This window comes from Oncorhynchus clarkii, chromosome 13 (genome assembly GCF_045791955.1).
Source record: "Oncorhynchus clarkii lewisi isolate Uvic-CL-2024 chromosome 13, UVic_Ocla_1.0, whole genome shotgun sequence".
Lineage (NCBI taxonomy): Eukaryota > Metazoa > Chordata > Actinopteri > Salmoniformes > Salmonidae > Oncorhynchus > Oncorhynchus clarkii.
In genome coordinates this window covers 55577324-55604315 of record NC_092159.1, presented here as the reverse complement: position 1 = coordinate 55604315, position 26992 = coordinate 55577324, and the positions used below count along the sequence as shown (strand labels likewise).

General features: G+C 44.4%; 1 protein-coding gene across 4 annotated transcripts; it reads right to left on the bottom strand.

The window, feature by feature from the left end:
• Positions 1–1303: 1303 nt before the first annotated feature.
• LOC139365145 (interleukin 12 receptor, beta 2a, like) lies at positions 1304–26992 on the bottom strand. 4 transcript variants are annotated; one of them, XM_071102573.1, is made up of 15 exons: positions 26789–26992; positions 24805–24903; positions 20315–20456; positions 10525–10676; positions 9994–10136; positions 7898–8042; positions 7707–7783; positions 6282–6519; positions 5060–5254; positions 4835–4936; positions 4448–4582; positions 3778–3918; positions 3329–3389; positions 2785–2857; positions 1304–2370 (listed from the first exon to the last, which is right to left on the bottom strand). In XM_071102573.1, exons 2-15 carry the CDS (start codon positions 24875–24877, stop codon positions 2038–2040), a joined length of 2010 nt encoding a protein of 669 aa, XP_070958674.1. In that variant the 5' UTR covers positions 24878–24903; positions 26789–26992; the 3' UTR covers positions 1304–2037. The 4 variants fall into 4 exon arrangements, with proteins under 4 accessions (XP_070958674.1, XP_070958675.1, XP_070958676.1 ...); XM_071102574.1 differs by having other exon boundaries at positions 26662–26801; XM_071102575.1 differs by lacking the exon at positions 26789–26992 and adding an exon at positions 26507–26735.

The following is a 26992-nucleotide window of genomic DNA, read 5'->3' as shown; positions in this document are numbered from 1 at the left end:
TTTTTTAAGGCGTCTCAAAAGGGACATGGTTATTATTTAGCTAGATATAAAAATAACAAAAATAAATAACAGCAATTAACTTTCAAAAACAGTTTTGTATAAAAAAAGTTAAACTATGCTATTCTGAAATAGCATTTCATCTGACCTAATGAGCAGACATGATTGACAGTTGTAGTTCAAACTGAACAATGTAGACATTGTGTTGTTGTGTCTTTGGCATCATTAAATTGAAGACTGTTATTTTATCAAATCAATTCTCTGTAATTATTATTATGTGATTAACTAATCATGTAAATGTAATTAACTAGGAAGTCAGGGCACCAAGGAAAATCTTCAGATTACAAAGTTATAATTTTCCTAATATAACTTTTCAGATATTTTCAATATCTGATCAATTAGTCTTCTAATTAATGAATTATTATTTATCTCACGTTAGTCTCATTCCAAACATCGTAAATGGTTGGTTATCTGCACAAACCCAGTCTTCACTATGAATCATCCATACATCAATTGTCTTAATAATTAAGTTACTAACTAAATAATCACAGACATGCATAACAAACAAACAGTAGATACGGTTACAAGGAAACGATAAGGGATGTGCCCTAGTGGGCTAAACTGGTATCAAAGTAGACAAAGGGACTGAGAAGGGCACGAAAGACAAAAGACACTACACAGTTGATAATTATAATAATTGGAATGCTAATTCTTTACACATGAACGCCCACTCATTCGGGAATAATTGCAATCAATATATATATTTATGCTCAGTGTGTCGTCATGATCTCTGTTGGAATCGTCCGTCTTTCTGTTGGAAAGTTTATCCGAACTTCTCTTTGCATCCCTGGAGTCTTTTGTGGTTAGAATGGATACTTCAGAGTCCCATTCAGAAATGTTCTTATAGAATAAATGTTTTGGCAGTTGTCGGTCTTCGCATTCAGTTGACATAAATTCTAGCTGCAAACTAGTAATTAGTATCAAAGATTTGCTCTTATTCTGTCGGTATCAATAGTCTCAGAGTTGAACCATTTCCACCAGTGTAGCCAATGCTCCACGTGGTTTGATTAGGAATTCAACAATCGAGGAATGCATGGTCTCTACTCAAACCTTAGCCCTCTCGGTAATCGAGGTACGCATGGTCTGCAGTGGGCTTCTCCAGGTGGGGTTTATATTCGGAACAGCAGAAAAGGGCTGTCCCATGAAGCCAGATCAATGTCTGTGCTCATGTGGCGGGCCAATGACTTAGTTAAATTTGAAAGGGAATTGGATTCTCTTTCATTAAACAGTATAAAATCACATTACATAATTTCACAAATAGTTTAATCTTTACTCATTCATTTTATACAATAATTAGATGCAAATCTCATAACAGAGACTCTTGTTTAAACAGTTATGGTAATGTGCCTGTATTGTCTCTCATGAGGTCACAACATTAGACAAAATGGACCGGTCGTAGCTGGATTCTCCACCGACCGTTTACACATTCTCCAAAACATGGATATTGTTCAGTTCTCAAGTTCTGTGAGGTAGAAGAAGTTCCTTTGTTCTACTGTGAACCCTCTCTCTATACTGCATGGCCGGGGGGGGGGAGGGGGAGTCTGAGATAAACCTGAGATAAAAGAGCCTGGGTGTAGGGGGAAGAGAGAGGTGGTGAGAGAGAGTTGGTGCCTGCTATATCTAAAGAGGGCCACGTCATGACAGTGTACACCGTAGGCAACGTGGTTTTTCACACAGGTATACATTTGCTGTATAAAAAGGTTTACTGTTCCTAAACAACATTCCTTGTAGTTGGAGCATGGAACACAAACGGTCGACTACATCCCTTTCCTTTTCTTCAAAACAAGACGAGTGGCGTATTTCAACCCTTTCCCACGAATCAGTGATCTGCATCTACATCAACAAGCACAATAGCCCACAATTGACCTGTTTGGCCCTTGGGGTTCCGACTGAACAATGGCTGTCTTGTCGTTGCAATGAGGAGAACATACACACACCAAAAGAGTTGATCGGTAGCACCACACCAGACAGACAGTAGGGTCATACAACCACAGGCATGAAATGCTTCTCATAGTCCGAAACAGTCTGATCGTCCTCCAACAAGCTCCCGGACTCTCCCCCATCCCTCTCCTCCTCGTCAGTATCAATAATTTTACTGTAACCCTCGTCAGCATCCTCCTCCTTTTCCGCCTCTTCATCAGTCCTTATGTGGGTGCGCTCCTCTCCCACCACCCCCTCTGTCTGTCCATCAGGGCTGGACCTTTTCCTAGGACAGGCATTGGCATCCCAGAAAGGGTTTTCCACCACCTCCAGCTCAGAGATCTTTGGGTTAGACTCCAGAGGAGAGAAGATTGCCGTCAAGGAGCTGTTAAACTGGAGCAACGACAGGCAGGGAGTCAGAAACATTCATTTATTCCTCTATGGTTGTATGTTATGCCCCTGACTGGTGATAATATTACTCAAGGGAATGGTATATTACTGGCCCAATACAGCCCCTGCTACTGTATGTTGTATAATCAACATTTAGGTTCATGTAGTACGCACATTCTTTATTTTACAACAGGTTCTTACTGGAACATTACAAATAAGATACCATCCATATCTATAGGTAGTGTGTTCCCTTGACCTAAATGGCTGAAGAAAAACCAGGCAGGAAGACATGATGAACTCTGGGCCTCTGCCTGGGGCTCTGTCCACCACTAACTAGAATACTATAAGACTAACTAATATCAGACTCACTGATACTAGATTAGTCAGTCACAGCCACATAGTCTGCCCTGCACTCACCTGCAACTTCATCTGTTGGAGCAGTTTGCTGTTGCTGGGGTCAGGCACTTTCGCACAAGTCTTCATTTGTACACTACAGAAAATACACAACAGTATTATTCACATACTGCACACCAAAAGAGTTGTGTTCCTTCAATTGACGTGTCCATTTGTATATCACCCTAAAAGTGGTATAAATATTTGATCCATTGTTTTAGTTGAAAGGGGTATAACATATTGTTTGTTTTATGTTTTTGATCAAGACCATTGTTATGGAGGGCACAGTTGAAAGCCCAACTCAACTGCCCGATCTCATTTCCACTTCCTCAAGTGTTTCCCCTTTTGTAAACCTATTTCTGGCATGGGTGAACTTTCAGAGAGAGAGAGGAAGGAGACATGAGAGAGCACCACACCCTGTATGTGTTCAGTCGGCACGAAACGTTGCAAAGCCTTTTAAAATGTTTTGCATCAGTGTGCCCTAATGAGCATGGCCATGGTTCAAAACAATGAGAAAATAATCAGAATCAGGCTATTTGGGTTGAAGTATGGGAATCCAGTTTCTCACATTATGATGATCAATAGCAACATCCCTGCTATTATTCCTGGCACCAGATATTTGAGGAAACCTGTGACAACAAAGGGAGAGAGATGGGGGAGGTCAGAAGGCAAAATGACCAATTAGACCGCAATCCATGTTCATAATCACATACTGTAGCACAAAGGTCTATTTCAAACAAAGCATGCATTCAATATTACACTGTTATTATTTTCTAAGGAACTTCAGGACCCTTTCTGTTTTAAAGGTGATGTTATATACAGTATTATACACAACCTATAATAATATTTCTAGTTTGTTTAATAATAAATAATAATTAGTGTTATACATGACCTCAGTGTCACCAGTTAGGTACATAAACACTTAATACATCTCATCACGGTTGTTAGAGAACATATAACTTCATATAGCTTCTTGTCATCATTATCAAATTACTACATGGCATAGTGGTAGAATACCATGGCTGTTCTCAGTAGAGAAGTTGATGGTTTCACTGGGTCCCAGTCCAGCCTTAGTCTCAGCCCTGATCCAAACCTGGTGGTGACCAGATGTAAGTCCTAACAGATGGAGGCTGTTCTGGTCCCTACTCACGTTGTACACTGCAGATGAAGGAAAGGTTTAATGATTGGAAGCAAGGCCACTGATGTGTGGGAACGAGAGTGTGCAGCACGGTAGCCTGTGGACAGTCTGGTCCCAGATTTGTTTGTGCTGTGTTTATTTAACTAGGCAAATCAGTTAAGAACAAATTCTTATTTACAATGACGGCCTACCCCGGCCAAACCCGGACGACGCTGGGCCGATTGTGCGCCGCCCTATTGGACTCCCAATCACAGACAGATGTGATACAGCCTGAAATCGAACCAAGGATGCCTCTTGCACTGAGATGCAGTGTCTTAGACCGCTGCGCCACTCTGGAGCCAATAATGACAATAGGAGTTGGCAAGACAGAACAAACAGATCTGGGAACAGGCAAAAATATTTAACACTATTTAAGCTACTACAATGTAATGCTGTAGTTTATGCTAACGTACACAACGGGCAGTGGAGACTGCACGTTTATTATAACAATATAGCATTGTAGCAACAAAAGATTTATCCCAGTTTATCCACTGTCTTTGTGTTGTTTACCTGTAACGTTGTTTAATACCAGCTGATAGCACAGTATGAGCCCCTTACTCTGGGTCAGGGAGATGTGTTGCCAGGACAAAGTCACATGAGAGTCAGAGATGTGCTGAACCTTGAACTCAGTCACTTTGGGTGGGACTGAGGAGTGATTGAGAGAGGAGGAAATGGAGGTGAAATGGGTAGAGGAATAGTCAAAAGTAGCAGAAAAATAAACAATAAATAAAACATTTTACAGTGAGTTAAAAGGCCGGACAAATCAACATTAGGTAAAGACGTGATATTTCAAGTTAGTTAACTCCACTGAAAATCGGTCATGTGCACTAATTGCACTGATTACATACTGGCAAGTACATTATAAAGACTTGTATTTCCATGCTCTAATATACTTACGTCCATGAAGAGAATACGAGATTGCAGACGCAAGCAGGCAGCTACTGTTGATGAACACTGCAAACAATGACACATTGTAGGCAGTGTGGTTCTCAAAATCACCTGTAGGTGGAGACAGAGACAAAAGCGATGCTGTCATCTTGAAACCACTTTGAAACATTACAAAATATCAATAAATATGTTCAGAAAGAAATGGTATCATAGATCAGTTTAAGCCACACAAACCTCTTAAAATGACTGACGTATGATTTTGGTGCACTATAATCCAATCAAAGCCCTGTGTCGGAGGAAGTCCCACCTGCTTGTACTGCACCACATACTCATGCATGTTTTCAATGGGCTGGGGTGGCAGGGACCAGGACACATTGAGGCTCAATATATCCTGGTTCACAGTGAAGGATAGCTCTGGCACCTGTAGACCTAAGTGAAAGAGAAACATACAAACCTACACTATTATCACACTCACACACACCATTCAAATCAAATAAAATTGTATTTCTCACATGCGCCGAAATGCTTACTGACAAGCCCTAACCAACAATGCAGTTTAAAAAAATAACAATAAGAAATAAAAGTAACAAATAATTAAAGAGCAGCAGTAAAATGACAATAGCGAGACCATATACAGGGAGTACTGGTGCAGAGTCAATGTGGGGGGCACAAGTTAGTCGAGGTAATTGAGGTAATATGTACATATAGGTAGTTATTAAAGTGACTATGCATAGAGCAGCAGAAAAGAGAGGGGGGGTGATGTGAAAAGTCTGAAGCCATTTAATTAGATGTTCAGGAGGCTTATGGCTTGGCGTTAGAAGCTGTTTAGAAGCCTCTTGGACCTAGACTTGGTGCTCCGGTACCACTTGCCGTGTGGTAGCAGAGAAAACAGTCTATGACTAGGGTGGCTGGAGTCTTTGACCATTTTTAGGACCTCCCTCTGACACCGCCTGGAATAGAGGTCCTGGATGGCAGGCAGCTGGGCCGTACGCACTACCCTCTGTAGTGCCTTGCTGTCGGAGGCCGAGCAGTTGCCATACCAGGCAGTGATGCAACCAGGATGCTCTCGATGGGGCAGCTGTAGAACCTTTTGAGGATCTGAGGACCATTTCCAAATCTTTTCAGTCTACTGGGGAATAGGTTTTTGTCATTCCCTCTCCACGACTGTCTTGGGTGTGCTTGGACCATGTTAGTTTGTTGGTGATGTGGACACCAAGGAACTTGAAGCTCTCAACCTGCTCCACTGCACCCCCGTCGATGAGAATGGGGGCGTGCTTGGTCCTCTTTTTCCTTTAGTCCACAATCATCTCATTTGTCTAGATCACGTTGAGGGAAAGGTTGTTGTCCTGGCACCACACGGCCAGGTCTCTAACCTCCTCCTCATAGGCTATCTCGTTGTTGTCGGTGATCAGCCCACTGTTGTGTCATCCGGAAACTTAATGGTCGTTTCCCTTACCTGATGTGGGTAGAGCTAGGGGAGCAGGTTTGCTGGCACCCTGGGAATTGTAGACGGACACATCCACCGATGATACACCCCACAGAGAGGGTGTGAAGCGGCATCTCTTCTCTTGACAGACACAAAGGCCACCAGGCTTTGACATGGGCACGTTCACAACCGCCACTGTCCCGTTACTGTATGATAATGTTACCACGTACCCCAGCACCTTCCCCTGAGCCAACCAGGTGGGCATCTCCTGAGGATAGATACCAGACAGGGGTATTAGTTATAGCAGGCTATAGGGAAGGGGGTGTTTTGGGGAGGCAGGTAGCCTAGTGGTTGAGAGCATTGGGCAAGTAACCGAAATGTTGCTGGTTTGAATCCCAGAGACGACTCAGTGAAAAGTCTGTTGATGTGCCCTTGAGCAAGGCACTTAACCCTAATTGCTCCTGTAAGACGCTCTGGATAAGTTCTTATGATTAGAAAATGCATAATCTTTTGAAACATCAATCACTTGTCTAACCGGAATATATGGTACAGTTTGAGAGATATATACATATACACACACACACACACACACACACACACACACACACACACACACACACACACACACACACACACTACCGTTCAAAAGTTTGGGGTCACTTAGAAATTACCTTGTTTCTGAAAGAAAATCCATTTTTTTGTCCATTAAAATAACATCAAATTGATCAGAAATACAGTGTAGACATTGTTAATGTTGTAAATGACTATTGTAGCTATTGCAGATTTTTTATGAAATATCTACATAGGTGTACAAAGGCCCATTATCAGCAACCATCAGAGACAGTTTGCGCTGTTCTGTGAAAGGAGTAGTACACAACGTTGTACTTGATCTTCAGTTTCTTGGAAATTTCTCGCATGGAACAGCCTTAATTTCTCAGAACAAGAATGGACTGATGAGTTTCAGAAGAAAGTACTTTGTTTCTGGCCATTTTGAGCCAACATGCTCCAGATACTCAACTAGTCTAAAGAAGGCCAGTTTTATTGCTTCTTTAATCAGAAAACATTTCAGCTGTGCTAACATAATTTCAAAAGGGTTTTCTAATGATCAATTAGCCTTTCAAAATGCTAAACTTGGATTAGCTAACACAACGTGCCATTGGAACACAGGAGTGATGGTTGCTGATACTGGGCCTCTGTCCAGCCCTCCTTCCTCGTTATTGTTGGCCAGCATTATTGTTTTGTATTTGTAATAGTTTTGGAGTAAATGACGTTTTATTACTCATATCTGCTGTCCTGCGCCTGACTCCTCTACACCAGCTTCACACAGGATTGATTACACACAAGGACATTTCTAAGTGACAACAAACTTTTGAATGGTAGTGTGTGAACATATATAATATATATATATATATATATATATATGACCTATTATGATGGGATGTTGTGTTAACATACCTTCCACATAAGGGCACATTGAGAAAGCTCAGAGGTGACTCCACAGTCACTCCACACATCCAATGCTTTCACAGGCGCTGAGAACGAGAGAGGAATAGTTGAATCATCTATCACCACAGAATAAGTGAACAAACATTTTCAAGCTGTGGAGACCACAGGATTACATTACCCATCAGCACCCACTGACAGACCTGACTCAGAACTCCATGCTTTGTAGACTGAGCTCCAGTCACTCATCAGGGCCTGAGGGCCCTCACAGGCACAGCGGACCTGGAACTCATAAACAGTGTAGGGCCGTGGAGTCAGGAGGAGGAAGCTGCGTAGGATGTCCTCTTCCTGAGCAGGACATGAAAGAATGACAGACAAAAGAACAGGGATGGGCAAGAGGCGGCCGCAGGGATGGGGGGGATGAGGGATTATTTTGGATTAAAAAGCAACTCCAGGCTACATTGCACATTTAATAGCTTAAAGAAAGTACAATTATAATGGAGCTTATTATTTTGAAATAGCTGGCCTTTTCTGCACGCAAATAGATTTTGACAAATAAATTGGTCCCAAAAGAATCTGTGCATGAGGCCCTCGAGCCTCAAAAAGTTACCCATCCCTAACTCAGAAGGACAACATTCCCAGTACGAAATTCCCACAGATAATCGAGAGACAATGGTATTTCAATGTTTCATTCCCTACATCTAAGGGACTGAATGTAATGGAGCTTATTATTTTACAACAAAGTGGATAGCAGAGAACATGATTATCATTTACCCTCACTCCTAGGTCAGGCCAGAGCCTTAGATATGCAGTTTTAGAAACTGTTCTTAGTTTTGTAAGCATTACATGGCAAAGTAGCCAAAGTTGTCTATCAACTGCAAAAATTGAACGCAACAGAACCAGTTACAACCGGAATACCTGATCATCAATGAAGTACAGAAAAAGCCATTCATTTTTTTAACACAGCATTGTTTTAACCACATATCATCAGGTAGGCCTATTTGTATTTATTATGGATCCCATTAGCTGCTGCCAAAGCGGAAGCATACTAACTTCCTGGGGTCCAGCAAAATTAAGGCAGTTTATACAAGCTTAAAAACATTCCAATACATTCACAGATCTCAAACACACTGTGCCTTCAGGCCCCTACTCCACCACATCTACAGTACTAAATCCATGTGTATGTATAGTGCGTATGTTATCGTGTGGGAGCATGTGTCTGTGCCGATGTTTGTGTTGCTTCACAGTCCCCGCTGTTCCTATATGCACTAGTCACTTTTCTTCATTTGGTAAACTATAATTTTCTAATAGATTCTATTTTATTCCATGATATTGTTGTTCCAAAATAGATGTGTGTTGACTGTGATTAGGGCATGGGAATAGAAGACCACTGCTAGGCTAAATGAACAAACTAGCCATGGATAGCTCATCGCATGATCCTCAAACCAACAAGACTGGCCAAACTCGTGGTTGTAAAAGTGAATTCAAAGGCAGTGTAGAATGACTGTATAGCCTAATAAGACATTTTTGGTTAATTTATTTTTTAATTCAAAGTATTTTTTCCACATTTTCATAACCTAATTGGTCCCAAATAATCTGTGTAAATTACTTGAATATGGCTTATTGGGAGGTCAATAACTCTGATAAATACCTTCATTATGGGCAACGAAACATATTGTTTTTATTAGAATCAATTCTAGCAGTATAGCAGTCCTCCTGCCCTCTCCCTCTCAAACAGGACATCAGTAGGCCTAGTAATGCAGTGTAGGCTAGTTTTATATACACCATCCCAGCAGCAGATCAACTCAGGAAAAATAGTACATTTTCTTAGAAATATAACTTCGCCCTGTGCTTCTCCAAGCATGCTCTTCGTATAGCTTAGGCCTACAGCATAGGCTATGGATCATTTGATTGAGACCACACTAGTTGCACTTGATATTGCGCGCCCAGCAGAGAATCAGGGATGAGGGGCAGCATCGAGCACACATCGAGATATAATAAGCAACTCATTCTCAATATGACATTTAATTGATTACAAATTACATGACCCTCCCCTGGATTAAATAAAAAAATACTAAACCCTCCCCGACTGAAATTGAAAAAACATCATTGGGTACATTTCGACCGCTCCCAAAATACCCTGTCTTCTGTCCTGAAGTGCATTGGTGTAGGTTTGGGCGGGCGGGAGTTTCCAAAATATTTCTTATACCGGTAATTTTACTTTAAATCCATGAATGGAAGTGAAAAAGTGCACACTTGGGGAAATGAACAAAACCCCAGCCATGCTCAGCTCACTCACCTGAGTCCAGCCCTGCTGGTCCTGGGGGCGATACTGGACCTCACAATGTTGGTCAGAGCTGCCTTGATCCTCACACTGCACAATCCAGTAGATCTCCAGAGGCTGAGGGCAATGGTGAGTGATTTCAGGGGTGGGTGGCTTTTCTGGTAGAGGAATGGATAGGGAAGAGAGGACAGAGTGGGAGAGTGAAAGAAATGGAGCAAGAGAGAGAGCAGGAGATAGAGAGAGGGTGGGGGAGATAGAGAGAGGGTGGGGGAGATAGAGATAGGGTGGGGGAGATAGAGAGAGGGTGGTGGAGATAGAGAAAGGGTGGGGGAGATAGAGAGAGGATGGGAGAGATAGAGAGAGGGTGGGGGAGATAGAGAGAGGGGTGGGGGAGGGTGGGGGAGATAGAGAGAGGGTGGGGGGAGAGAAAGAGCACAAAAGAGAGTCAGTAAGACAGCTGGAGAGAGACAGAAACTGAAAGTGTCATGTCTGTCCCTCTGAATAAATAGGGAATGTACAGAGAAGAGTCATCCCTGACTGACTCACTGATATCTCCAGTGTTGAAGGCAGCCATTGTAGACATGGCAGAGCCATGCTGGTTCGCAGCTTTGACCAACACAGTCAGGTCACTGTAACTGGTGTAAAGTTCACGAGGGATCACACCACTCACATTGGTGCCCTCCACCACGCTGCTAATGCTGAAAAGGAAGTTGCAGGACACATAAATACACACCACTCAAACACCACATCTGACAGCACTGTGCAGACATACAGTCTTACAACACAGACCTAGCTCCAACACACCGAGCATGCCAGAGGGCTGCGGGTAGGGCTGTGACAGTCATGGAATTTTGGATGACGGTTATTGGCCAGTTAAATGACTGAGGTCACCGTAACAACTGTTCACATAGCAAAAGACACACATTTTCCACTCTCCGCTGCTCCTGACTGCATGCGCTGCCATAGAAATATAATGAATAAAACGGGCGTCCCCATCAAGTCAATGATGACATAATGGGTGGACTGGCGGACATTGTGAGTGTAAAGCTAGGGGTGTGTTCGTAAATTCACTCTGGAGAGCAAGAGAGCGCGCCCTGGGCGTTTGTAAATTCAAAGTGTTGTCAGATTGTCAGTTCGTAAATTCAGAGCATTTCGCTCTCCAAGCATTCCGAGCACACACTGGACGCTCTGGCGGAGGAGTTGGTGATCCGAGCCTTCTGGCCTCACAATGGCAGTCAAGCACCCAAGCTAACTGGATAAAGTTAGCTAGCTTGCGAGCTACTTCCAGACAAAAATGAGAGAACACCTCACTGACCATTTTTTCCATGTTATCCAAAGCATTGGTGACTGTAACTGTGCTGCTGGCAACACTTTAATCACGCTTAATTACACCGGCAATATTCAATGCTGTAGGGCGTTCGTAAATTGGTCAGTTATTCTGCGCTCTAGGCACACTGAGATGAGAGCGCTCTGAAAACGGAGAAGATGGCCAGAGCAAATGTACGAAAAATTCAGCAAATTTAACATGTGTAAATATTTGTATGAACATAACAAGATTCAACAACTGAGACTTAAACTGAACAAGTTCCACAGACATGTGACTAACAGAAATGGAATATGTGTCCCTGAACAAAGGGGTGGTCAAAATCAAAAGTAACAGTCAGTATCTGGTGTGGTCACCAGCTGCATTGAGTACTGCAGTGCATCTCCTCCTCATGGACTGTTCTTGCTGTGAGATGTTACCCCACTCTTCCACCAAGGAACCTGCAAGTTCCCATACATTTCTGGGGAGAATGGCCCTAGCCCTCACCCTCCGATCCAACAGGTCCCAGGCGTGCTCAATGGGATTGAGATCCAGGCTCTTTGCTGGCCATGGCAGAACACTGACATTCCTGTCTTGCAGGAAATCACGCACAGAACGATCAGTATGGCTGGTGGCATTGTCATGCTGGAGGGTCATGTCAGGATGCAGGAAGGGTACCACATGAGGGAGGAGGATGTCTTCCCTGTAACGCACAGCGTTGAGATTGCCTGCAATGACAACAAGCTCAGTACGATGATGCTGTGACACACCGTCCCAGGTTTTATTGTCCAAAGCTGAAGGGTTATCCAGATCGGTTTATGTCTCGTTATCACTTGACTTACCCCCTAAAATTGTAAAGGACTTAGATAAGATTCTTTATAATTTTTTGGAGAGGAACAAGCCTCACTATCTACGGAAATATTTTCTCACTAATACCCAAGAACAAGGAGGTCTTGAGGTTTTAGATTTCAATACTCTAAATAATACTTTAAAAATAAATTGGATCCTGAAGTATGTTTAGAACCAGAACAGTATTTGGAATGTCTTCCCTAAGTATTTATTTGACTCTGTTGGTGGTTTAGAATTTTTTGCGTCGATGTAATTTTGATGTTGATAAAATCCCAGTAAAGTTGGCCAAATTCCATGAGCAGGGAATTTTAGCTTGGATGTTAGCGCATAAACACAAACAAATACTTTATATGGAACAACAAAGTTATACGATTTAAAAATACGTCTCTTTTTTCGTAACTGGTTTGAGAATAAAATTATTTTGGTTGGTCAGTTACTGAATGAGGATGAATATCTACTCTCATATGGGGAATTTCTTGATAAGTTTAAAATTCCAATAACCCCAAAAGAATATGCAATTGTTTTTGATGTGATTCCAAGGAGGGTTGTATCTCTTTGAAATTCCTCTGGTTGATGTAACATAGATTTACATGAAAATATATGCATTGGCAATATTAACATCAAAGATAAATGTAGTAATAAACAGATTAGGAATATTGTTTGTGATACTACAATTCCCCCAGCAAGATTCTTTTGGTCAAATATCTATGGTGATATACATCGGGGGAAAGCATGGAAAATTGGTAACAAATATTGTATCAGTAACAAAGTAAAGAAAGTTTCATTTAAAATGTTATATAGAATTTATCCTGTGAAACATGTTTTGGAAAGATTCAAGCTAAATATTGACTTTAACTGTGATTTCTGTGGAATGGAGAAAGAGACCATTTTGCATTTGTTTTTTGCCTGTATTTATAGTATAATTTTTTGGATTGACATACAGAATTTTGTTACAAAAAAAAATAGGAAAGGTTGTACTATTTAATGGTTTTGATACAATGATTTATTTCAGAAATTGTGACATAGATAAAGATGTAGTATATTTAATTCAACTGCTAATAATAGTAGGTACATTTCATATTCACAAATGCAAATGGTCTAATTCAAAACCAAACCTTTTTCACTTTATAAATGAATTGAAACAATATGGCACTACTTTAACTAAAAGGAAAAACAAAAAGGCAAATAAAACTTGTTGTATTATTAATGAATATGATTTGTGTCACGCCCTGACCTTAGTATTCTTTGTTTTCTTTATTATTTTGGTTAGGTCAGAGTGTGACATGGGTGATGTATGTGTTTTTGTTCCTGTGTAGGGGTTTGGGGATTTTTTGGGGGGGGGCACACGAGGAGATTGGCTGAGTCAGGTCGGAGACCTAAGCCAACTCCTAGTGCTTACCGTGGGGAGCGTGTTACTGGTCTGGCACCGTGAAACTGAAAGCGCAAACCACTGCTTTTAATCAGGGCAAGGTGACCGGAAACATGACCGAATACAAACAGTGTAGCTATTCCCTCCGCAAGGCAATAAAACAAGCTAAGCGTCAGTATAGAGACAAAGTAGAATCGCAATTCAACGGCTCAGACACAAGAGGTATGTGGCAGGGTCTACAGTCAATCACGGATAACAAAAAGAAAACCAGCCCAGTCACGGACCAGGATGCCTTGATCCCAGGCAGACTAAATAACTTTTTTTGCCCGCTTTGAGGACAATACAGTGCCACTGACAAGGCCCGCAACCAAAACATGCGGACTCTCTTTCACTACAGCCAAGGTGAGTAAAACATTTAAACATGTTAACCCTCGCAAGGCTGCAGGCCCAGACGGCATCCCCAGCCGCGCCCTCAGAGCGCGGCGGGTGTGTTTACGGACATATTCAATCAGTCCCTATCCCAGTCTGCTGTTCCCACATGCTTCAAGAGGGCCACCATTGTTCCTGTTCCCAAGAAAGCTAAGGTAACTGAGCTAAACGACTACCGCCCCGTAGCACTCACTTCCGTCATCATGAAGTGCTTTGAGAGACTAGTCAAGGACCATATCACCTCCACCCTACCTGACACCCTAGACCAACTCCAATTTGCTTACCGCCCAAATAGGTCCACAGACGATGCAATCTCAACCACACTGCACTCTGCCCTAACCCATCTGGACAAGAGGAATACCTATGTGAGAATGCTGTTCATCGACTACAGCTCAGCATTTAACACCATAGTACCCTCCAAACTCGTCATCAAGCTCGAGACCCTGGGTCTCGACCCCGCCCTGTGCAACTGGGTACTGGACTTCCTGACGGGCCACCCCCAGGTGGTGAGGGTAGGTAACAACATCTCCACCCCGCTGATCCTCAACACTGGGGCCCCACAAGGGTGCGTTCTGAGCCCTCTCCTGTACTCCCTGTTCATCCACGACTGCATGGCCACTCACGCCTCCAACTCAATCATCAAGTTTGCGGACGACACAACAGTGGTAGGCTTGATTGCCAACAACGACGAGACGGCCTACAGGGAGGAGGTGAGGGCCCTCGGAGTGTGGTGTCAGGAAAATAACCTCACACTCAACGTCAACAAAACTAAGGAGATGATTGTGGACTTCAGGAAACAGCAAAGGGAACACCCCCCTATCCACATCGATGGAACAGTAGTGGAGAGGGTAGTAAGTTTTAAGTTCCTCGGCGTACACATCACAGACAAACTGAATTGGTCCACCCACACAGACAGCATCGTGAAGAAGGCGCAGCAGCGCCTCTTCAACCTCAGGAGGCTGAAGAAATTCGGCTTGTCACCAAAAGCACTCATAAACTTCTACAGATGCACAATCGAGAGCATCCTGTCGGGCTGTATCACCGCCTGGTACGGCAACTGCTCCGCCCACAACCGTAAGGCTCTCCAGAGGGTAGTGAGGTCTGCCCAACGCATCACCGGGGGCAAACTATCTGCCCTCCAGGACACCTACACCACCCGATGTCACAGGAAGGCCATAAAGATCATCAAGGACAACAACCACCCGAGCCACTGCCTGTTCACCCCGCTATCATCCAGAAGGCGAGGTCAGTACAGGTGCATCAAAGCTGGGACCGAGAGACTGAAAAACAGCTTCTATCTCAAGGCCATCAGACTGTTAAACAGCCACCACTAACATTGAGTGGCTGCTGCCAACACACTGACTCAACTCCAGCCACTTTAATAATAGGAATTGATGGGAATTGATGTAAAATATATCACTAGCCACTTTAAACAATGCTACTTAATATAATGTTTACATACCCTACATTATTTATCTCATATGTATACGTATATACTGTACTCTATATCATCTACTGCATCTTTATGTAATACATGTATCACTAGCCACTTTAAACTATGCCACTTTGTTTACATACTCATCTCATATGTATATACTGTACTCGATACCATCTACTGCATCTTGCCTATGCCGCTCTGTACCATCACTCATTCATATATCTTTATGTACATATTCTTTATCCCTTTACACTTGTGTGTATAAGGTAGTAGTTTTGGAATTGTTAGCTAGATTACTCGTTGGTTATTACTGCATTGTCGGAACTAGAAGCACAAGCATTTCGCTACACTCGCATTAACATCTGCTAACCATGTGTATGTGACAAATAAAATTTGATTTGAGATTTGATTTGATTTGTGTTATGCGTTGGAATGCACAGTGTCTCCAATGCGCATTTCTAGCCCGGTGCGCTCTATTCCAGCTCCTCGCATTTGCTAGAATGGGCATCCAGCCAGGAATTAGGGTGCCGGCTCAGCGCTCCTGGTCTCCAGTATACCTCCATGGACCAGGATATCCTGCGCCGGCTTTACGTACTGTGAGTCTGCACAGCCCTGTGCGTCCTGTGCCAGCGCCCTGCATTTGCAGGGCAAGCATAAACATCCAGCCAGGACGGGTTGTGTCAGCTCTACACTCCAGACCTCCAGTACGCCTCCACAGCCCAGTACTTCCTGTGCCTGCTCCCCGCACTTGCCCTGAGGTGCGTATCCCCAGCCCAGTACCACCAGTGCCAACACCACGCACCAGGCTTCCTGTGCGTCTCCAGAGCCCTGTACGCCCTGTACCTCCTCCCCGCACTTGCCACGAGGTGCGTGTCTCCAGCCCGGTACCACCAGTGCCGGCACCATGCACCAGGCCTATAGTGTGCCTCGGCAGTCCAGTACGACCTGTTCCTCCTTCCTGCACTCGCTATGAGGTGCGTGTCCCCAGCCCGCTACCACCAGTGCTGGCACCACGCACCAGGCCTACAGTGCGCCTCGCCAGTCCAGAGCGTCCGGCAACAGTACCCAGTCCAGAGCGTCAGGCAACAGTACCCAGTCCAGAGCGTCAGGCGACAGCACCCAGTCCAGAGCGTCCGGCGACAGTACCCAGTCCAGAGCGTCCGGCAACAGTATCCAGTCCAGAGCGTCAGGCAACAGTACCCAGTCCAGAGCGTCAGGCGACAGCACCCAGTCCAGAGCGTCAGGCAACAGTACCCAGTCCAGAGCGTCAGGCGACAGTACCCAGTCCAGAGCGTCCGGCAACAGTACCCAGTCCAGAGCATCCGGCGACAGCACCCAGTCCAGAGCGTCAGGCAACAGTACCCAGTCCAGAGCGTCAGGCGACAGTACCCAGTCCAGAGCGTCCAGCAACAGCACCCAGTCCAGAGCGTCAGGCAACAGTACCCAGTCCAGAGCGTCCGGCGACAGTACCCAGTCCAGAGCGTCCGGCGACAGTACCCAGTCCAGAGCGTCCAGCAACAGTACCCAGTCCAGAGCGTCCAGCAACAGTCCAGCAACAGCACCCAGTCCAGAGCGTCCAGCAACAGCACCCAGTCCAGAGCGTCCAGCAACAGTACCCAGTCCAGAGCGTCCGGCAACAGTACCCAGTCCAGAGCGTCAGGCAACAGTACCCAGTCCAGAGCGTCCAGCAACAGTACCCAGTCCAGAGCGTCAGGCAACAGTACCCAGTCCAGACCGTCCGGCAACAGTACCCAGTCCAGAGCGTCCGGCGACAGTACCCAGTCCAGAGCGTCCAGCAACAGCACCCAGTCCAGAGCGTCCAGCAACAGCACCCAGTCCAGAGCGTCCAGCAACAGTACCCAGTCCAGAGCGTCCGGCAACAGTACCCAGTCCAGAGCATCAGGCAACAGTACCCAGTCCAGAGCGTCCAGCAACAGTACCCAGTCCAGAGCGTCCAGCAACAGTACCCAGTCCAGAGCGTCCAGCAACAGTACCCAGTCCAGAGCGTCAGGCAACAGTACCCAGTCCAGAGCGTCCGGCGACAGTACCCAGTCCAGAGCGTCCGGCGACAGGGCCGCAGACCGGAACCTCCTATGACGGGCCGCAGACCGGAACGTCCTACGACGGGCCGCAGTCCGGAACCGCCAGAGTCTCCCTCCAGTCCGGATCCGCCAGAGTCTCCCTCCAGTCCGGATCCGCCAGAGTCTCCCTCCAGTCCGGATCCGCCATAGTCTCCCTCCAGTCCGGATCCGCCAGAGTCTCCCTCCAGTCCGGATCCGCCAGAATCTCCCTCCAATCCAGAGGCACCACTCACTCCAGACTCGACCATCAGTCCAGTGGCGTCCTATAGTCCGTGGTCGGCGGTGAGGGTTCCCGCTCCAGAGATATTAAGTAAGTGTGACGAGTCATAAGTGGAGCGGGGTCCACGTCCCGAGCCAGAACTGCCACCTCGGAGTTATGCCCACCCAGACCCTCCCATATAGGCTTAGGTGTGCGGCCGGGAGTTCGTTTTGTTGTTTTGTAAGTTTGTTTAAGTGTTCTTCCTCTTCCTTAAAGAAGATGTATTCAAATTACGCAGCGCCTTGGTCTCCTCCATTCAACGAATGTGACAATTTGTTTGTTTAGGATTCCTGGAAATGTAAATAGTTTGTATGTATGCTTGTTTGCATGTGACTATCCCTATTTTGTTTGTTGATATTTGTTAATAAAACAAAAAATATATATATATATTTATTTTTAAACACGGTCGTCTCGCGTCGAACTGCGCATGTGCAAGCCATCAAATCAAAGGCACTCCTTCAATATGAAGTCGTTTTTGACAAAAATTAAAAAGTGTCAGTTTGCGTAATAACAAGTTCAACTACTTAAAGCTACAATATGTCATTTTTTGGCAACCGGATCAAATTGACATAGAATTTAGTGTTATAGATCTGTCATTCTCATCTAAAGAAAGTTTAAGAAAAAGTACATATGTTCTATGTGCGCTATTTCTTTGCTTCCCGGTCTTAAGTTTCATTTTTGAGTCTTTTACTTTCGGTTTTGTACACAAGCTTCAAACATCTGAAAATACCATATTGTTGGTTGTGGAAAAGATATTAGATATTAGATATTAGGTACAATGATTCTCCACACTATAATTGCTTGTTTTGTCACAAACTGAAATTAGGCGAGCTATTAGAATTTTAGCAAACATAGTGCATCTTTAAGACATTGGCTCGAATCTAGGTTGTGCTTTTCGATTTCAATAAAATTAACAACTAAAGGAAGAATTTGTCACTTCTCTCATTGACTTCTCAAACCCCACGCCTAGTCTGTTTGGTTTGTTTCTCAAGCGTTTCCGGAAGTTTACGATATTGTGGGTCTGGGTTTAGAAACTCTGTGCTTGTATTTTCTTTTTAACCTAGACTGCTAGTCTAGGTAAGAAAATACAAAGATTAAGGCATCGTAATAATTCCATGCAGAAACATTTGAAAAGAAAAATTCATGGGATCAGCGCCATTGCTAACTAGCAACACTGTGTCACGTTCTGACCATAGTTCTTTTGTGTTTTCTTTGTTTTAGTGTTGGTCAGGACGTGAGCTGAGTGGGCATTCTATGTTGTGTGTCTAGTTTGTCTATTTCTATGTTTGGCCTGATATGGTTCTCAATCAGAGGCAGGTGTTAGTCATTGTCTCTGATTGGGAACCATATTTAGGTAGCCTGTTTTGTGTTGGGTTTTGTGGGTGGTTGTCTTCTGTCTTTGTGTTTATGCACCAGATAGGACTGTTTCGGTTTTTTCACATTTGTTATTTTGTAGTGTTCACGTTTATTGTCCTTATTAAACATGTTGAACACTAACCACGCTGCATTTTGGTCCTCCTCTCCTTCAACGGAAGAAAACCGTTACAGAACCACCCACCAACCAAGGACCAAGCGGCGTGGTAACAGGCAGCAGCAGCAGGAGAGGCAGCGATGTCAGGACTCCTGGAAATGGGAGGACGTTTTGAACGGCAAGGGTTGCTACACATGGGAGGAGATCCTGGCTGGAAGGGATCGCCTCCCATGGGAACAGGTGGAGGCAGCTAGGAGTGCGGAGGCAGCCGGAGAGAGGAGCCAGCGATATGAGGGAACACGGCTGGCAAGGAAGCCCGAGAGACAGTCCCAAAAATGTATTGGGGGGGCACACAGGGAGTGTGGCGAAGCCAGGTAGGAGACCTGCACCAACTTCCTGTGCTTACCGGAGAGCGAGAGAGACCGGGCAGGCATCGTGTTATGCTGTGGAGCGCACCGTGTCCCCAGTGCGGGTGCATAGCCCAGGGCGGTACATACCAGCTCCTCGTATCGGCCGGGCTAGAGTGGGCATCGAGCCAGGTGCCATGAAGCCGGCTCTACGCATCTGGTCTCCAGTGCGTCTCCTTGGGCCGGCATACATGGCACCAGCCTTACGCGTGGTGTACCCGGTTCGCCAGCACAGCCCAGTGCGGGCTATTCCACCTCGCCGCACTGGCAGGGCGACTGGGAGCATTCAACCAGGTAAGGTTGGGCAGGCTCGGTGCTCAAGAGCTCCAGTGCGCCTGCACGATCCGGTCTATCTAGTACCACCTCCACGCACCAGCCCTCCGGTGGCAGCCCCCCGCACCAGGCTGTCTCTCCGTCTCATCCCTACGGGTGCTCCCGCCTGTCCGGAGCTGCTAGAGTCTCCCACCTGTCCAGAGCTGCTAGAGTGGTGGTAAATTCCCACTTCCTGCTTGGTTACAAACGCAGCATTAACCCATCGGTTTCTAAACACCACGAGTCACCGCGGGTTTCCAAACACAGCGAATAAACAGCTATTCTTGCATCTGTGTAGGAACAGTATATGATAGTTATGATAGCCTATGTCTGGGTCATTTGTGAATATGATTATAGATGTCCTGTATATACTGTATTAAGATGGGATGTATACAGGCTATAGTAGACATGTCTTTACCCCTCTGTAGAATTCCAGTGCAGGCTGTAGGAGGTGGGGATCTGTGGGTTCTGTCCTGGATCCCAGAAACAGTGGATATCTGCCTGTCGTCCCTCCGTATAGGGAATGTGACACTGGGGAGCGGAGGGAGGAGATGGAGGGCCTGCAGAGAGTGAGGGAGACAATGAGGAGGGAGGTAGAAGTGCATTTCAAGTGATAGAGAAAAAGAGACAGGCAAAAAGAGACAAATCCAATCAAAGTTTATTTGTCATGTACACAGTTTTGCAGATGTTATCACAGATGTAGCAAAATTCTTAAGTTTCTATCTCCAACAATGCAACAATATCTAGCAGTACAATAATAATACACACATAATCCAAAAGCTAAAAAATGTAGACATATCAGAACGAGCAATGTCAGAGTCCGGAGTATAAATAATATATATATGAATGTGATGGTGTGAATAGACAGTATGTACAGTATGTAAATAGAAAAGGTCTGTACAGCAGTAGTTTTGTATTTTTATTTTATTTCACCTTTATTTAACCAGGTAGGCCAGTTGAGAACAAGTTCTCATTTACAACTGCGACCTGGCCAAGATAAAGCAAAGCAGTGCGACACAAACAACAACACAGAGTTATACATGGAATAAACAAACATACAGTCAATAACACAATAGAGAAAAAAGTCTATATACAATGTGTGCAAATGAGGTAAGATAAGGGAGGTCAGGCAATAAATAGGCCATAGTGGCAAAATAATTACAATTTAGCAATTAAACACTGGAGTGATAGATGTGCAGAATATGAATGTGTAAGTGGGGTGCAAAGGAGCAAAAAAATAAATAACAGTATGGGGATGAGGTAGTTAGGTAGGATGGGCTATTTACAGATGGGTTATGTACAGGTGCAGTGATCTGTGAACTGCTCTGACAGCTGCTGCTTAAAGTTAGTGAGGGAGATATATGCCATTCAGTGATTTTTGCAATTCATTCCAGTCATTGTCAGTAGAGAACTGGAAGGAATAGTTATATAGGATGAGCCATGACTAGAATACAGTATATAAATATAAAGTGGGTAAACATTTTTACAGTGGCCTCCCGAGTGTCGCAGCGGTCTAAGGCACTGCCGTGCTTGAGGCGTCATAAACAGATCCAGGTTCGATCCCGTGCTGTGTCGCAGCTGGCCGTGACGGTGAACAATTGCTCCAGCGTCGTCCGGGTTAGGGGAGGGTTTGGCCGGCCGGGATGCCATTGTCCAATCGCGCTCTAGAGACTCCTGTGGTGGGCCGGGCGCATGCACGCTGACACGGTCGCCTGTTGTACTGTGTTTCCTCTGACACATTGGTGCGGCTGGCTTCCAGGATAATAGAGCAGTGTGTCAAGAAGCAGTGTGGCTTGGCAGGTTTGTGTTTCAGAGGACGCATGGCTCTCGACCTTCGCCTCTCCCGAGTCCGTACGGACGTTGCAGCGATGGGACAAGACTGTAACTACCAACTGGGGAGAAAAAGGGGTAAAACATTTTTTATAATAATAACATTATTAAAGTGGCCAGTGTTCAATGACTCTATGTACATAGGGCAGCAGTTTCTAAGGTGCAAGGTAGAGTATCGGGTGGTAGCCGGCTAGTGACAGTGTCTAAGGTTCAGGGCAGGGAACTGGGAGGAGGCCGGCTAGTGATGACTGTTTAACAGTTCGAGATGGCCTGGAGAAGCTGTTTATCAGTCTCTCGGTCCAGGCTTTGATGTGCCTGTACTGTCTCCGCCTTCTAAATGGTAGAGAGGTGAACAGGCCATAGTTCGGTGACTGAGGTCCTTGATGAGCTTCTTAGCCTTCCTGTGACACCGGTGCTCTAGATGTCCTGGAGGGCATGATGTGTTGATGTGATGTGTTGGGCTAACTGCACCACCCTCTGGAGAGCCCTGCGGTTGAGGGTGGTGCAGTTGCCGTACCAGACGGTGATACAGAACACTTAGGTGGTGCATCTGCAGAAGTTTGTGAGGGTCTTAGGGGCCAAGCTGAATTTCTTCAGCCTCCTGAGGTTGAAGAGGCGTTGTTGACCATTTCAGGTCCTAAATGATTTGCACGCTGGGGAACTTGAAGCTTTTGATCCTCTCCACTGCAACCCTGTCAATGTGGATGGGGGCGTGCTCTCTCCTCTATTCTTCGTTTTGTTGACGTTGAGGGAGAGGTTATTTTCCTGGCACCACTCCACCAGGGCCCTCACCTCCTCCCTGTAGGCTGTCTCGTCGTTGTTGGTAATCAGGCCTACCACTGTTGTGGTGTCTGCAAACTTGATGATTGAGTTGGAGACATGCGTGGCGGTTTCACATAAACAGATAGTGAGAGAGAAAGAGAGAAATAAAATCCAGATGACATTCACCTTTAAAGGAACTGTGCCAGTTTAGCGTTCCTTCTGTTGTTATTGGCATCCTCTTTACCCTAGACCCCCCTCACACACACACAACGTTGAAACCACAAGCACACAATGAGAGCGTTTCAAGGAACATGAAGCCCAAACAGGAAATGATAACAAGACAGAGATCTTGCGAGGTGGTGACACCCTTCCTCTCTCAGAGTTCCTCTCCTCTTCTAGTATCAGTATGAAACATAAAATAATAACCACACACCAAGGGTTGTGTTCATTAGGCAGCAAACAGACGAAAAACGTCTGAAACAGGGAGGAACTACCTGGACTTGTCCAATAAGAAACACTCATAAACGTTTTCCATTTCAAAAAGTGTACCATTGCCTACTATAATGAACACAACACAAGGTCCATAGCATATGTGATATGACTAACAGGGTGGTGATTAGGAACCATTTACCTCTTGGTCCCCTACGCATTAATTAAGACTGATACTGATATGATCTCTATGGAAGGTTGTGTTGAATAAAATGAAGGAAATGGGGATGCATAAAGTCTAGCAGATGTTATAGCGGGTGCAGAGAAATGCTTGTGTTACATTGCATGTCAGAGCAAAAACCAAGCCATAAGGTTAAGGAATTGTCCTTAGAGCTCCGATTGTGTCGAAGCACAGATCTGGGGAAGGGTACCAACACATTTCTGCAGCATTGAAGGTCCCCAAGAACACAGTGGCCTCCATCATTCTTAAATGGAAGAAGTTTGGAACCACCAAGACACTTCCTAGAGCTGGCAGCCCGGCCAAACTGAGCAATCAGGGGAGAAGGGCCTTGGTCAGGGAGGTGACCAAGAATCCGATGGTCACTCTGACAGAGCTCCAGAGTTCCTCTGTGAAGATGGGAGAAACTTCCAGGAGGACAACCGTCTCTGCAGCACTCCACCAATCAGGCCTTTATGGTAGAGTGGCCAGACGGAAGTCACTCCTCAGTAAAAGGCACATGACAGCTCTCTTGGAGTTTGCCAAAAGGCACCTAAAGGACTCTCAGACCATGAGAAACAGGATTCTCCGATCTGATGAAACTAAGATTTAGTTCTTTGGCCTGAATGCCAAGCGTCTGGAGGAAACCTGGCACCATCCCTACTGTGAAGCATGGTGGTGGCAGCATCATGCTGTCGAGATGTTTTTCAGCGGCAGGGACTGGAAGACTAGTCAGGATCGAGGGAAAGATGAATAGAGCAAAGTATTCATCCTTGATGAAAAACCTGCTCCAGAGCACTTGGGACCTCAAACTGGGGCAAAGGTTCACCTTCCAACAGGACAACGACCCTAAGCACACAGCCAAGACAACGCAGGAGTTGCTTCGGGACAAGTCTATGAATGTCCTTGAGTGGCCCAGCCAGAGCCCGGACTTGAACCCGATCGAACATCTCTGGAGAGACCTGAAAATAGCTGTGCAGCAACGCTCCCCATCCAACCTGACAGAGCTTGAGAGGATCTGCAGAGAAGAATGGGAGAAACTCCCCAAATACAGGTGTGCCACGCTTGTAGCGTCATACCCAAGAAAAGTCAAGGCTCTAATCACTTTCAAAGGTCCTTCAACAAAGTACTGAGTAAAGGGTCTGAATACTTATGTAAATGTTATATTTCAGTTCTGATATTTTTATGGGGTATTGTGTGTAGATTAATGAGGGAAAAAACGAATTGAATACATTTTAGAATAAGGCTGTAACTTAACAAAAATGTAGAAAATGTCAAGGGGTCTGAATAATTTCCAAATGCACTGTAAATACACAGTATGTTTAAACAGTACAACAAAAATGCAATGTACAGTAGTAGATATATTAAAATGAGATATGTGAAGAATACAGTACATGAATACACAGTGTGAAAAACAGTATAAAAGATACGGTCCAGTGTTTAATAATAAGAATGAACTAATAACATAGACAGACAATCAGATCAAACATATAGATCAGCATTACGGTTTAGTCCATCTGAATTATTTGAAGAAACCCCAGAGCTGATCAGTGAATGGTGGATCTGAGGGTGTGTCAAATAGAGATTATAAATAGTCACAAGGAGAATTTCCTGGTCACATGACTTTACCAGGAAAAAGATCTGGGATCAGTCCAGTGTGAAGGACTCACCTGGTTGAGGTAAGCAGGTGTGTAGTAGGAGCAGCAGGATCAGCAGGAGGCATGGGACTCTGGGCCATGCCATTACTCACACCACTATCCTATAAGCACCTATGGAAAACACACACACACCAAATGAGTGGTGAATGGCAGGTGTATGAATGTTTCAGAATTCTCACACACACAGATGCGGACACACACGCACAGACAAAACTTTTACACACACACACACACACACACACACACATCCGTAAAGGTCCAATGCAGCCAGATTTAATATCAAAATCAAATAATTTCTGGGTAACAAATAAAAAGTACCATACTGTGATTGTTTTCAATTAAAACGATCAACAACAGCAGCATAGCTTCTTAGCAAAGAGCGATTTACAAAGCAAGAATTTTGCTAGGACTGTCTGGGAGTGATCTGAGTAGGGAATGGAAAACTGAAAACTAGCTTTTATTGGCAGAGAGGTTTGAAACTCTCTTTCTTATTGGTCTATTAACTCATTTAACGCCAGGTGATGTCACCAGGCAGGCCAAATCTCCATCCCACCAAAACAGACTGAAATGTCAGGTGGCCTTTTCAAACAGCTAAAATGGCACTAAAATGGCATTATCATAATTTTCCCAATTTCACAGTATTATTCCAACCTCATAGTGTGGAAATATACTTAAAACACAGGAGCATAACTGCACTGGGCCTTTAGTCCTTAATTGAAACAATAACAAAGTGGTCAACCGCCTCTGTTTTGGTAAAAAGATGAGGGATGGGCCTGGAGAAATGTAACCACTCTCAAATTCATAGACAGGGCTATGGATGCAAGGACTGACCATGCATGATATCAACATTACAGTTTTAACCATGCTTTGAGGCTAGACAGGGTTTGTTTACATGTACATTGTTTACAAACATTGGAGTAAAACAAGACTGATCTTTGGTGATAGGTGTTGTTCACACAGTAACGTGCAAACCTTTTCAGTGTTACAGCCAATGATTTATATATACACTAGATGACTGCTAGGGGGCGATATGTTGAAGCCAATGTGCCTCCAGCTTGGCACTCCCTCCCTTACTGTTGTAAAGAATACTTTGGAAGCCATAAAAATGTATGTGTTAATGTCAACATTCGTTTTTGCCACATGTATTCTATTATAGACTCCTTAGCTGACAAGGGAAAAATCTGTTGTTCTGCCCCTAAACAAGGCAGTTAACCTACTGTTCCCCGGTAGGCCGTCATTGAAAATAGGAATTTGTTGTTAACTGACTTGCCTAGTAAAATAATACATACTTTAAAATGATATTATGTGTGCTTAACATAAACATTGGAAATATATACAAATGTTTTCCTTAAAGTACCATTTTTAGATGACTAATGTTACTGACCCACTACAACAACACAAATTACACAAATTACATGTACTTTCGTCCTTGAAACATTTCATGGAAATACTGTAGAATTTCATTCATTCCTATTGATTGATGTTCCTACCATTGAGTGGCTTCACTCAGTGGCCAATACGTAACAATCAGCAATCCAGGGTTTATTATATACATCATTGGTTACATATCTGTCACTGTCTTCGCCACTGACATATCTGCCACTCTGTGTATTGTGTAGCCTACATACATGTTTTTAAGCCAAAAGCACAGGATGATAAAAGCATCTGGTTTCTATTAACCATTGTTGTCATGTTATGATGCAAATTAACTTGCCATAGCCATAAGTATAGAGATGAGAGTGAACATTCAAAGTCTTGTATCATTTCAAGTCTAAAAATGTTATACTGGTAGGCCTAATGATCTATAAGATTTCGGCAAACTGTAAGTTAAGTTGAAAAATAAGTGGTTCGAAAAATAAGAGCTATTACCTAGTCGTCAAGAAAGACTTCAAAATAACGGAACTTCCATCTTTCGCCAGCATTCTATTGTACATTGAATAAATGTTTGCGATGTTTACGTGCGCAGAAGTATGGGAGCTTTTCGAGACACACTGACCGTATTTCATTCCAAAGCGATGCTTCCTCCTTTGCCTCCTCGCTCACTCCCTTTCACCGAAATGATCAGGCTGAATAGGTGAAAGCAATACGGCAGAAACTAGATTGGATGTGTGTGGAGACCTAACTATTTCTCACACATCCAACTTGTCTATGATCCGCAAAGCGGAGTGTAATGAGCCCGGAAGAGGTATGGACACATTTC